The 14,320-nt window shown below is 41.4% G+C and overlaps 1 protein-coding gene across 5 annotated transcripts in view; it reads right to left on the bottom strand.

Annotated features, from left to right (window-relative positions):
- The window catches only part of LOC130291604 (ras-related GTP-binding protein A), a 1,042,086-nt gene that overhangs the window by 58,018 nt on the left and 969,748 nt on the right, over positions 1-14,320 (bottom strand). For all 5 annotated transcript variants that reach the window (XM_056540559.1, XM_056540557.1, XM_056540558.1 and 2 more), the window contains 2 exons: positions 1,877-2,099; positions 615-710 (listed from right to left, as the gene is read on the bottom strand). In XM_056540559.1, the coding sequence (XP_056396534.1) occupies positions 615-710; positions 1,877-2,099 (319 nt within the window). The remainder of the gene's footprint in view (positions 1-614; positions 711-1,876; positions 2,100-14,320) is intronic.

The following is a 14,320-nucleotide window of genomic DNA, read 5'->3' as shown; positions in this document are numbered from 1 at the left end:
AGACGGGCAACCAGAGTAATATGGGGAATGGGAGGACTACAGTACCCAGAAAGATTATCAGAATTAGGGTTATTTAGTTTACAAAAAAGAAGGCTTAGGGGAGACCTAATAACTATGTATAAATATATCAGGGGACAGTACAGAGATCTTTCCCATGATCTATTTATACCCAGGACTGTATCTATAACAAAGGGGCATCCTCTACGTTTAGAGGAAAGAAGGTTTCTACACCAGCACAGACGGGGATTCTTTACTGTAAGAGCAGTGAGACTGTGAAATTCTCTGCCTGAGGAGGTGGTCATAGTGAACTCTGTAAAAAGAGTTCAAAATGGGTCTGGATGCATTTTTGTAGAGTAATAACATCGCTGGTTATGTATACTAGATTTATAGGGACAGAACATTGATCCAGGGATTTATTCTGACTGCCATATTTGGAGTCGGGAAGGAATTTTTACCTCTAGTGTGAGGGTTTTTTGCCTTCCTCTGGATCAAATCAGTAGGGACTCATTTGGGATACAGGTTGAACTTGATGGACTCTGGTCTTTTTTCAACCTCATGAACTATGTTACTAATACTTTTGTCTCTTAAGTCAAAACAAGTCAGGCACCTTGTACCTTGTATAATGTCTCATCCCAAATAGAAGTTCTAAAGCAGGCACAGTCTAAGGGTCGGGAAAGGCGCCTTAAATCTTCTTCTCGTTCCTTAAATATCTAAAGAAAATATAAACAACGTCAACATACAATCTACTTCAGTGAGAGGGAAAAATTACACTATAGAACATAGGTGTGCATGATTACTTTAGACACACAAACCAAAAGCTATTTACAAATATAAAACCATAGAAGTTATTTGAAATGGCAGTACTCATTTAACCCTTTCCTGCAAAAGAAAGTACATTAACATCTGGAATGCTGTAGCCATGGGTTCTCTGTTATCCCCTCTCACTGTGTGGGAATCACTACTAAGCTACTTTGCTGCAGATAGCAGCAATCCGGTGCCACACACACACACACACACACACACACACACACACACACAACTATTCTGTTTGCTAGGGATTGCTGTGGGTAGCAGCTGTTGGACTTTAGAGTACCGTGAATGGTATTGCATTTTCAGCAATGGCTATAGGCATGCGCAGAGGAGGGAGAAGTTTCAACACCAAGTTGAGTAAGCATGGCCAGTGGCTTCACCTTCTCCCTTACTCTGGACATGACATAGCTCCCCCAAAGTCCAGTAGGCAACTGCTAACATGGGATCACTGTTTGTAGCAAAGTAGCTTACTATTAATTCCTGACGTAACAGAGGGGGCAGCAGAGAGCCAGTGTCAGGGCTTTATTCACTAAAGATGCTGCAGCAATCCAAAATTAAGCAGTACAAAAAATTACTATAGTGCAACACTGTACACAAGAATAATTTTTCTAAATCGCTTGAATTTGGCATGGGAATACCTTCACAAGTGTATGCTTTTTGTAACTGTGCATTAGGAAATGGAGCTTCCTGCTCCATCTCCACAGGAACCAACCGCCAGCACAAGACACAGTGTAATTTGATTCTAAAACACTTGGTCTCGTACAGTTACATTACACTAGTTTTCATGCTGGTTACAGGTGCTATAGAGATGGAGCAGGAAGCACAGTTACTAGCAGCGGGGAGCTGGGAGAAAAGGGACTCAGTGAAGGTATTGTTGTGTTGATATCAAATTTAAAGTGCTGCAGTATAGTTATTTCACATTAAACTGCCTAAAACTCTGGAGGCACACTTTAACATAAAATGTGCAAAATTATAATTAAAGATACATTACGAAGTTGTAAAACGTTGTAAGAGCTTTTTATTTGACAATATTTTTTTCTCTAATATACACAGTCTGCCTACTAACCATGTCTCTTTGATCTTCTTGTACCAAGTCCATCTTGTGAACCAAGCAAAACACCTTTGCATCAGGAGAATTCTGAAGAATAGCTTCCAAACAAGACTGATAATAGTGCATGTCCTTCTCCAGCTCTCTACTCTCAACATCAAAAACGTAGATGAGAACTTCAACATTGCGGAATATGTTGTCACGCTGGCTGGTAAAGTAGTTCTCCATGAATGTATCCTGACTGGAGGGGGTAAAAATATTCAGTTTCAGGAGCAAGATATGGATATATCCACACTGTAGTAACACAAAATAATTCAAAGCAGAGGCAAAGCTTGTGGGGAGATGTGTGGTGCTGTGGTGTTGCACCAACTTGCATAGTGGGGACACCCACTATAATCAGTTGCCAATTGGCAGACAACGTGGTAAAAAGAAGGAAAACATGCCACAAAAATAAAATGTTTCCTCTTATTTTAGCCCCCGTGGCTAAATAACTGCAGGAAACAATTGCAAAATCCTGTCAACTCCAGTCTCCGCCATAGACTTGCACTGCAAGTGTGTTACGTGTGCACAGCCTACATGATTTTCTCCAGCAGAATGCCTTTTATCTGCTCTTTTTTAACTTGTGTAAGCCTTTCTCCTTGGTTTCTCTCCCCTAGTCTACTCTCCAAGCTGTATAATGCTTTCCTGTTCTTACCTTTAACACAGAGAGCAGAACGCCACTTATCTTTCCCTGAGTAGCAGCAAAATGGTAGAAAATTTCTAATACTTTTTAGAGCACGCTTGACAAATTTGTTTTAAGAGATAGGAGCCAGGGTTGTTATTTTTTTTGGTTATAATGATCAGTATGAATATTTAGTTTTTGCGCCATGAGCTATAGTTTTTACTAGTACCAGTAATGTGAAGTACTAACTTTTTGAAAACTTCAACCCCCTAAGGAGTTTTTTTCCCCATTTTTTGCACTTTCGTTTTTTCCTCCTCACGTTCTAAAAATTCATAACTCAGTTTTTCACCTACAGACCTATATGAGGGTTTGTTTTTGGCAACACCAATTTTACTTGTAATGAAATCAATCATTTCACCACAAAATCCAAGGTACAAAAAAAAAAAAAAAAAAAAAAAAATGTAAAAAAAATATTTGTGGAAAAAAATCAAAAAAAATCAATTTTGTAATTTTTGGGGGCTTCCACTTCTACTAAGTGCCCCTTTTGGTAAAAATGACACCTTCTCTTTATTCAGTAGGTCCATACGATTAAAAATGATACACAACTTATAATTTTTTAATAGAATTAAATTAAAATCAAACCTGTATAACTTTGTACAAAAAAAAAATTGCATGTTTTAAATTGTCCTCTTCTGACACCTATAACTTTTTTATTTTTCCGTATACAGGGAAGTGTGAGGGCTCATTTTTTGTGCAGTGATCTCTAGTTTTTATCGGTATCATGTTTATTTTGATCTGACTTTTTGAACGCTTTTTAGACCTTAAGTGTATACAGAGTGACCAAAAATACGAAATTCTGGACTTTTTTCTACGTATACGCCATTGACAGTGAAGGTTTAATTAACGTTATATTATTATAATTCAGACATTTACGCATGTGCGATACCACATGTTTATTTTTTTTTACACTATTTTATAGTCCCTATAGGGGACTTTAACATGCAATAATTAGATAGCATAGCATTGATCAGTGTTATCTGTGCTTGATTGCTCCAGGTTGCTGAGGCTTCCCGAGTATCGAGCCACAGATCGGACAACGGGGAGGCAGGTAAGGGCTCTCCAGCCGTCCCTTCAGATGATTGGGACATCGCGGTTTCACAGCGATGGTCCCGATCAGCTCCGCTGAGCTGCCGGAACTGGGTTTTCTCTATTTTAGATGCCCCAATCAACTTTGATGGTGGCGTCTAAGGGGTTAATGCCAGGCATCAACGCGATCGGTGATGTCCAGCATTAGACATGGGTCCCGTCAGGACCACCCCGCTATGACATGGGCTTAGCTTCTGAGCCCGCATTATAGAAGGGGAGAGGGTGCAGGGCGTACATGTACGCTCTGCAACCTTAAGGGGTTAAAATAAAATTTATGGGTTGTGATGTGACCAAAAATCTGCAATTTTGGCATTTTTTTTTTTTGCGTTTAAAATTGTTGTCTGTGTGGGGGTTCCCGGTGATCTTTTGCATGGGACTGTGGCTCTCCCCCCCCCCCGCACAAAGCAGCAGTCGACACGCCCCTCCATGTATCTCTATGGGAGAACCTAAAATACAGACTTCAGCTATGCACAGCTGAAGGCACAATGGTGGGGAAACACTAAGTTAGGTAACATACCCTAACTCATTGTTTCCCAACCTGTGTGCCTCTAGCTGTTGCTGTCCCAGCATGCACGGTCAGGCTGGGAGTTGTAGTTTTGCAACAGCTAAAGGTTTTGGCCCCCCCTCCCCCCAAAATAAAATAAAATAATAAGTACAGGGTACATTCACATTGGCGGGTTCCCAGTCAGTTTCCTGCTGTGAGGTTGAACTGCAAATTTTCCGCTGCCACTCAAACTCCTAGCGGGAAACTGACTGTAAACTTCCGGCCGTGTCAATGTACCCTAAGAAGCACTAAACTACACCTACAAAAATAAAGAGTAAGACACTACATATACACACACCCTTACACAGTCATGCTGGTGTGGTAGAATGGAAATTTAAACATAATATCATATATATATAATAATTCAATACAGTATATGTAACTTTAATTCAAAGATCTCTGCTTTTAGCTTATGCAAACATTAGCTCATATGTAACAGATGGCAGATTCCTTCCAGCGTGGTCTGACTATCAAGACTGAACTTTGTTCGATCAAATAGATAGTGATGCTGTACTAGAATACATGTTGATACATGCCTTGAACAAAAGCGCCTGATATTGTTTGCCTAATAATGACCGATCAATAAAATGTCAGTGTCAGGCTGACCTTCTGGGGGAAGGAGGAACAAATTATGATTACTCAGCACTTATAGAGAAAAGCAGGACTATAAGCTTAGTGCATGACAAAACCGCATACACGTCATTGAATAATGATTAATAATATAGGGGTTGATTTAGGTTAATCTTGAGGCCTTATAAACCTTTGTAAAAAGCTTTAATAAACAGAAGAGATTTGGTAATCTGAACCGTGGGTCAGCTGTCTCATTTCTCCTACGATGCATGCATCATATATTCAATTTGGCCGGGAATAGATAAGCACTGTATACCTGAAGAAGTCATTCTACTTCAGTTGGCGCCCGCACAGAGAGAGATTGATCACCTCCTCAGTACGGTAGGACTAAATTTTCTTGTAACCTAGCCAGTATGCGGTCTCCCCCGCTTGGTTGCCTTATGACTTAGCCGATTGCCTCACAGGCCACAAAAAGACAGGTATAGTTTTTGCTCGAGGTCTACTTACTGGACCTGTCACAAAAAGTGTTTATCTGTTCCCCGGGTATATGTGTTGACGTGTGAGTGTGTGTACTTGTTACTTCTTCCCGGGAATGCATGGTGGGTTGGGCCTCTGGGGAACTGAATAAGCCGAAGGCACTAATAACTGTTGCTACAGATACTTCTGTTCTGTCAGCCAAGGTAAGGTATTAGTGGGTTAGGTGCTTGACACCAGAGGTTCAAAGAGTCTTCCTGGAGGCGGTCTTGAACGTGCGTGTATACAACAAAGTAAAACATGGGAGTCCCTCGGCCTATAAGACATTTCTGTGACCTTCCCTTGAAACTGTGCATGTGTGTGTATGGACAGGCTCTGAGAGGTTGCATTCCGGGGGAAACTAATAATCCTTCCTACAGGGATCTGTGAGAGAAGGTATTCGTGAATTTGGCAAGTCGCAGGATTTCCCTGGTAATAAGATACCTTATTAAGATACCTCTGTGATCTGTCCTAGGAAGTATATTGTACATTGTTTGTATATGTCATGTCATAAGTGTGTCTGTGTTGTAAATTATGTTGTTGAGTAGGATTGATTCAGTGCTTCCTAAAGAATGTTCCTTGGTGATTTTGGATGGCAGTTTGAGTGGACAAATGGCTGTGTGCACTGTGTTGAGGAAATTGTTGTTTTTTGGTCCGGTGTGTGCAAGAAGTAGGAGCAGATTGTTGTAAATAGCTTGATAGGATTGTTGTCAGAAATAGAGACTCAACATTTTGGTGAAAAAGCAGGTGATTTATGAAGGGAAAACCATGTGAAAATTAAAGTAGTTGAAAGTTGGAATATACTGATGGTTAATGGATAGAGGTATTCATATACAGCAGTGTTATATACAGTTATAAGCTGAAATGCAAAGGGAAATGTAAAGGTGACTGCTGCTGTTTAGGAGGATGATGCTGCAGAAGACGCAGACCCATGAAGTTGGATTAGCAGAGCTGAAAGTGTTTATGCAAGTGATATTATGGTACAGGAATGTAGAATAGCCCAAGAAGTTTGTTTAACCCCTTAAGGACCACGGATTTTTCCACTTACGTTTTTTCCTCCTCACCTTTTAAAAATCATAACCCTTTCAATTTTGCACATAAAAATCCATATGATGGCTTATTTTTTGGCCACCAATTCTACTTTGCAGTGACATCAGTCATTTTACCCAAAAATCTACGGCGAAACGGAAAAAAAATCATTGTGCGACGAAATTTAAGAAAAAACGCCATTTTGTAAATATTGGGGGCTTCCGTTTATACGCAGTAGATTTTTCGGTAAAAATGATACCTTATCTTTATTCTGTAGGTCCATATGATTAAAATGATACCCTACTTATATAGGTTTGATTTTGTCGTACTTCTGGAAAAAATCATAACTACATGCAGAAAAATGTATACGTTTAAAATTGTCATCTTCTGACCCCTATAACTTTTTTTATTTTACAGCTTATGGGACGGTAGGAGGGCAAATTTTTTGTGCCGTGATCTGAAGTTTTTAGCGGTACCATTTTTGTATTGATCGGACTTTTTGACCGCTTTTTATTAATTTTTTCATGATATAAAAAGTGAACAAAAATACGTTATTTTGGACTTTGGAATTTTTTTGCGCGTACGCCACTGACCGTGTGGTTTAATTAATGATATATTTTTTATAGTTTGGACATTTACGCACGCGGCGATACCACATATGTTTATATTAATTTTTATTTAAAATATTTATGGGAAAAGGGGGGTGATTCAAACTTTTACTAGAGAAAGGGTTAAATGACATTTATTAACTTTTTTTTTTTGCAGTGTTATAGCTCCCATAGGGGGCTATAACATTGCACACACTGATCTCATACCCTGTTCACTGCAAAGCCATAGCTTTGCATTGATGAGGGTTATCGGCGGTCGATTGCTCAAGCCTCCATCTCAGGCTTGGAGCAATCAATCGCCGAAGGGACACGCCGGAGGAAGGTAAGAGGACCTCCGCTCGTGTCCCAGCTGATCAGGACACCGCATTTTCACTGCGGTGGTCCCGATGAGCCCCACAGAGCAGCCGGGCAGCTTTCACTTTCGTTTTAGATGCGGCGTTCAACTTTGAACGCCACGTCTAAAGGGTTAATAGCATGCGGCACCGCGATCGCTGCCGCGCGCTAATAGCCTCGGGTCCCGGCTTCAGATACATGCCGGGACCGACCCGATATGACGCAGGGTCACCGCGTGACCCCGCGTTATATCGCGGGAGCTGGCCAAGGACGTAAATATACGTCCTTGGTCATTAAGGGGTTAAACTGTAAAACAGTGTCAATACTTTGTTCAGGAATGTACTGAAGGTGTCATGGATCAATGAGCGAGATGAATGAAAGGAATGCAGATGATGTGCTAGGACTCTGGGAAAGTTGGGTGTATGTAGTCATGTGATGACGTTCATAGAATGGTTCTTGTGATATAAAGTATGTTGTATATGTGTGATGTAAATTAAATGAATTAGGAATAAATGGAGTATGACCAGTGAATGTTTTTGCGTGAAGTTGTTTATGTAAGTGTTTATGTTGTAATGGATCCTTTTAAATTGGTAAAGAAGGAAAGAAAAAAAAACAATCCTTGTGGTATTAATATCTGATGATATTTTATTAAGTTTGTTTTCACAGAAGCGCAGGATGGATGCAAGGAAACAAAAATGTATAAGGAAATGGAATTAATGATCTGATTATATTATAGGAGTAACTAAAGAAGAAGTTTGGCCAAGGAAAATAAAATTAAAAAAAAAAAAAGTGATCACTAATTAATTAATGAATATTACCTTAAGCATTTAAAATCAACTAATGGTTTATTGATTATAAATAATGCTCACTGAAGGTGATTTTACCCAATTTTTGAAAGAACTCTGTATATTTTTATTATTTTACATTTTGTTTTTGGTGAGAATGTGGGCCCTGTGTGTTGTATGTCTGTACTGTTACATGTGTCTTGTATGTCTCTTGTTGCAAAGTAGCACAGAAATCCAGTGAGACACTGGACACTCAAAAGGTTGTTGAAGAATGACCTAGCCTGAGGGAAAGCAGAGAGCCAGACTCAAAGGGGCGGTGACTGGTGACAGAGGAGTGGAAGGAGAATGGCCGGGCTTATAGGAAGATTGGCAGAACAGCCTTGGTCTAATGAAACACAGTCACATAAAAGAAACTACATATCTACTGTTTACGCTTGAGTGTGTTTACATACTCTGCATACACATTGTGATATACCTATACATTCTACATTGCATTTATTTGAATAATATCAATTTTGAGTGGATAACTTTATAATGATATATTTAGTGTAACACTAAGATGCTGATTGTCTTAAACTTATAAGGTTAAAAATTCAAGAGCCATGATAGGATATCAGAGAATTCATGGTTGATGCTGAGTTATAAATGTAAGTTTGTTCCAAGTTATGTAAATATGTAATACATAAGACAGGATATATAGTGACCACACGCACAATGAAGTTCTACTGCAATAAACCACTCATCTGAGCTGGTGGTTCAGAGAAGTAGAGTTGAAGATATTCACTGATATGTGTAAGATATCTGAAGGTAAGACATAATGAGTACGGGTACACTTTTGTTACTGCCCACAAGTAAGGGCCAATTGGAATGAAGGTTTTCTTGAATCCTGGGGCGAAGCAATCTGTAGTTGGCAATTCAAGTGTTCAAAGTCCGAGAGCGGCCAGAGAAAGTGTCCATCGAAAAGATTAGAGCCACATGAAGGAAACAGCCCCAGAAGCCAAGGGTCTAAATAGTGACGGAGGCTGCCAAGGCTGCAGTGCTCCTGTCCTTCCACAATGATGGTACAGAGTGTACAGGTGGATGGGGAGTGTGGATCTGTCTGGTTAAAGGGGTATTCCAGGCAAAACCTTTTTTTATATACATCAACTGGCTCCGGAAAGTTAAACAGATTTAACCCCCTCAGACCAACCCTATATAAGTAGTAGTTAGCTACACAAGGGTCATTTCTTTCCTAGCAGCCTCCCAGTCTGACTGGGAGAGCATGGTAAGTGAGTTATTACACCTTGTTCACACTGGTGTGGTGCTGTGCGGCGTCCGTTGCTGCGAGGAGGTGAGGCCCATAGACTGGTTTGAATGGCATTGGGGACGCTCTGCCAATGGGTCGTTTCCCCCCCGTGGGCACTGGTGTTGCGGCGGTGGTGGTTGCCGCCCAGTGCTACGCTATTTTATGCTAGGGACGTTAGGGACCCACTCTAAATAGGTGGCCTTGACGTGGCAAGTGGGCTTGTACTTTTTGATCAAAAATGTATACTAACAACCTGTTAGTTTTTGATATTATGCTGAGAAGCAATCAGATCATTATACAAGATTGTAGATGTGCACCATGTCTGTTTTTCTACCCGAATTCAGATTTGTAAATTACTTCTATTAAAAAATCTTAATCCTTCCAATAGTTATTGGCTTCTGAAGTTTTCTGTCTAACTGCTCAATTATGATGTCACGTCGCGGGAGCTGTGCATGATGGGAGAATATCCCCATAGGAACTGCACAGCTCCCGGGACGTGAGTCATCAGAGAGCAGTTAGACAGAAAACAACAACTCAACTTCAGAAGCTAATAACTATTGGAAGGATTAAGAGTTTTTAATAGAAGTAATTTACAAATCTGAATTTGGGTAGAAAACAGACATGGTGCACATCTACAATCTTGTATAATGATCTAATTGCTTCTCAGCATAATATCAAAAACTAACAGGTTGTTAGTATACATTTTTGATCAAAAAGTACAAGCCCACTCGCCACGTCAAGGCCACCTATTTAGAGTGGGTCCCTAACGTCCCTAGCATAAAATGGCGTAGCACTGGGCGGCGACCAACTTTCTGGAGCCAGTTAATATGTAAAAAAAAGTTTTTGTCTGGAATACCCCTTTAAGTCTCTTGCAGGAACCGGCAATGCATGCTGAGAGAGACCAATGGAAGAAGAAAGAGGTGGTATACGGCAAAGACGGTATCTAGAGAGTTGGTAAGAAACTGAGTGTGCTAGCAGTCTTGTACCCCATGGTAACATGTATGACCTCATACACTAAGCAGAAGGGAGCTATATGTATAGTAATGTCTGTACATTGGGTGGCCTCAGTATTCAACAATGCAGAAAGAAGGTTTGTACAGACGTCATCATTTACATCTGTTATGACCTAGGTCAGGGGTCGGCAACCCGCGGCTCCGGAGCCGCATGCGGCTCTTTCAAACCTTTGCCGCGGCTCCGCTCCGGTCTGAGACTTCGCTGGCCCCCCCTGGGACCGAGCCTGATGTCAGTGACGACGTCCTCCTCCGCGCAGGAGAACGTCTTACGTCACTGAAGGGGCGGCCCTCCACTGCTGGCGCCACAAAGGCTGTGGATAGCGGTACCCAGTCTGGGCAGCATGGTGGCCGGCGGGTAAGGGAGCGGCGAGCGGGTGACAAAATGAAGGGCCGGGTTATCATGAGGGGCGGGGGGGGGGGGGAGAGATTTTAATGAGTGGCTGTGGGCGGGGGAGCCACCGGGGGAAATTAGGTAAATGTATGGCCGGCCCAGGATCTTGTAGTAGGGTCCAGACCTGCTCAGGGGGATCGGGGGGGGGGGGGGGGGGGTTTAAATTGAACCCCCCTGATCCCCCTGTGGTATTTTCATTGAGATTCTCCCCCCCCCCCTCTAATCAGGGCACAAATGGATCAGGGGAGAATTAAATTGGCTGGGGGGGGGAGGATTACAATCAGAGTGCCTCCAGCTGTTGCAAAACAACAACTCCCAGCATGCCCGGACAGCCTTTGGCTATCCGGGCATGCTGGGAGTTGTAGTTTTGCAACAGCTAAAGAGCCCCAGGGTAGGGGGAAGTGCTCTGTTTCCCAATCAGGGTGCCTCCAGCTGTTGCAAAACAACAACTCCCAGCATGCCTGAACAGTCTTTGGCTATCCGGGCATGCTGGGAGTTGTAGTTTTGCAACAGCTAAAGAGCCCCAGGGTAGGGGGAAGTGCTCTGTTTCCCAATCAGGGTGCCTCCAGCTGTTGCAGCTGCCCCTTTTGCCCCACATTAAAGACAGGCCTGAGTAGGACCCTCATGATCCACCAGCAACACCCTCCCCCCAGCAGTAGCACCCCCATCATCCACCAGCAAATCCTGCTGTTGGATGATGAGGGGTGCTATTACCACATGGAGGGTGTTTTTGGTGGATGATGAGGGTGCTACTGATAGCTAGCCTGTGTGACAATGAAGGTGACTTCTAACAGCCCTGATGTGCAGACAGCAAAAGTCCCATTAACCAGGTAAATTAAATATTTTAATTAGCTATTAATTTGCAAAAATATATTTTACATTGTTAAGTGAAAGTCCTTTTTTTCTTCAGATTGACAGCTTCCTGCACGATCCTTTATATATAGCATTAAGGTAAGAAACAATATATGCAGTGTTATATTTGTTTTAAATGTCGCAATGGTTTTGCGGCTCCCAGTTTTTTTTTTTTTCCTTCGGAAACGGGTCCAAGTGGCTCTTTTTGTCGTAAAGGTTGCAGACCCCTGACCTAGGTAAAACAATAAAAGGTACCAAGGGGGGGTTCCAAATGAGTTTAAGGCTAGAGATCAAGTAAAAGCAGGATTTTAATCTTTTCTAATGCCCCTAGTTACTATAAATACAAATTTAGAATTATAATCAACAAAGATTTGTAAATTTTTCAATAGAGGCTCTTAAAGGACAAGCTGAACAGCTTAGTGCCACATCTACTATGACCTTCCAGAATATCATGGCCTTAGCTATGATTCTAGCAGAAAAAGGAGGGGTGTGTAAAATGTTTGGGGATACCTGCTGTACAAACATCCCAGGCCCCAACGGTAAAGTAACCCTAGCCATAAAGAAATTAGAAAGCCTGTCATTAGAACGCAAAAGAAATTCAGGAGCGTCAGACCCCTGGGACAAATATTTTAGTGGAATGGGGGGGGGGGGGAGTTTGAAAATGTTGATGCAAATAGGAATATCAATTCTAACAATTCCCATTCTCCTAGCTTTTATCGTCTGATGTGTTCTACCATGCCTGAAGAAGATGTGTGAAAAAGCCATGGACAATGCTACTCCCTTGATGACAAACATCGACTACGAGGAATACCCAGATGAACCACATGCACCCCTGAAGAAATACCCAAATACTAAAAAAACATTAAATATGTAAAGGACAGCATCTGAAAACTTATGTACAAAGTCTGTGGCAAGGGGGGGGGGGGGGGGTCATGGAATAGCCATGACTCGTCTAACGTACAGCAAGAAGAAAAAGAGTTGGAGAATTACATAGGACAGATGAGACAGGACTTTGTTTTAGGGCAAGAATGTTGAAATAGATTATCAAATGGGGGAATGTAGTAGAATGAAAATATATTTAAACAATCATATATATATAATAATTCAATACAGTATAGGTCACTTTAATTCAAAGATCTCTGCTTTTAGCTTGGGCAAACATTAGCTCATATTTAACAGATGGCAGATTCCTTCCAGCGTGGTCTGACTATCAAGATTGAACTTTGTTCGATCAAATAGATAGTGATGCTGTACTAGAATACATGTGGATACATGCCCTGAACAAGGCACCTGATATTGTTTGCCTAATAATGACCGATCAATAAAATGTCAGTGTCAGGATGACCTTCTGGGGGAAGGAGGAACAAATTATGATTACTCAGCGCTATAAGCAGGACTATAAGCTTAGTGCATGACAAAACCGCATACACGTACACATACACGTCATTGAATAATGATTGATAATATGGGTGTTCATTTATGTTAATCTTGAGGCCTTATAAACCTTTGTAAAATTCTTTAATAAACAGAAGAGATTTGGTAATCTGAACCGTGGGTCAGCTGCCTCATTTCTTCTACCATGCATGCAGGATTACTGTTTGGGAAACACTACCGTAGGGTATTTCCGTGAAGGAGGCATTAGCCATTCTTGCCTCAGACAGAGTCCACCAGTGAGGCTTTGATGGCGGCTCAAACAAACTTGTCCGAACAAAAATTTGTGGCCCAGAACCCCCATGCTTTTTTTTGGGCTAGGCCCGATAGATGGACCCCCATCAATGTAGCTAAGATGAGGACATATTGGAGCCTCGTCCAAGCAGATGGGCCTAGTCAAAAAACCAAAGATTTGGAAATACTGGAGTGGGGCTGTTGTGTACACCTTACTTTACCGTATGGCCATGAAAAGGGCTTGTCTCTTAGTAAGTTCGGTGGCTTTGTATATACACCAAATATAGAGGAGGTGTATATTTCTGCAACTTAACGTGCAAGTCAGCCTTAAAGTCATATGGGAGCCTCCTGCACACCATGCGAGACTCACAATTCCTGCAACTGTCCTCCACCCCATACTCGGGAGAAATTGTGTTAGAAATTTTGGGGGGGCTTTTGCTCCTTTTACCCTTTATGAAAAGGAAAACTTGGGGGCTAAGCCAACATGTTAGTGTAAAAAATTTACATTTTATACACTAACATTCTGCCGTTGCCCCATATTTTTAATTTTCACAAGAGGTAAAAGTAGAAAAAGACCCCCAAAAATCTGAAACGCAATCTCTCCCGAGTATGGAAATACCCCATATGTGGACTTAAAGTGCTCTGCGGACAGACAACGTGGCTCAGAAGTGAGAGAGCATCAAGTATATTTGAGGTCTAAATTGGTCATCTGCATTGGAATGGATGATAATTACACAGAGGTTCCGAACGTAAACGCTAATTTAAAGAAGAAAAAAAAACACCCACATGTGACCCTATTTTGGAAACTATACCCCTCAAGGAATGTAATTAGGGGTGCATTTAAACTCAACAGGTGCCTGACAGATTTTTGAAAAAGTGGTCTGTGAAAATGAAATTCTACAATTAGCAGCTAAAACAGTGCTAGTGTAAAAAATGTTGATTTTGACTTTAATCCTTTTAGGTGTTTCACAGGAATAGTAGCAAACTTAAAGAATGTCATTTTGAGTAATTTTAGGGGTGGTATTTCTATAATGGTGTCATTTATGGGGGATTTCGAACATTAAGGC

Source organism: Hyla sarda, chromosome 9 (genome assembly GCF_029499605.1).
Source record: "Hyla sarda isolate aHylSar1 chromosome 9, aHylSar1.hap1, whole genome shotgun sequence".
Classification (NCBI taxonomy): Eukaryota; Metazoa; Chordata; class Amphibia; order Anura; family Hylidae; genus Hyla; species Hyla sarda.
Note: the sequence above shows the minus strand (reverse complement) of the source record. Positions and strands in the feature narration are given on the sequence as shown.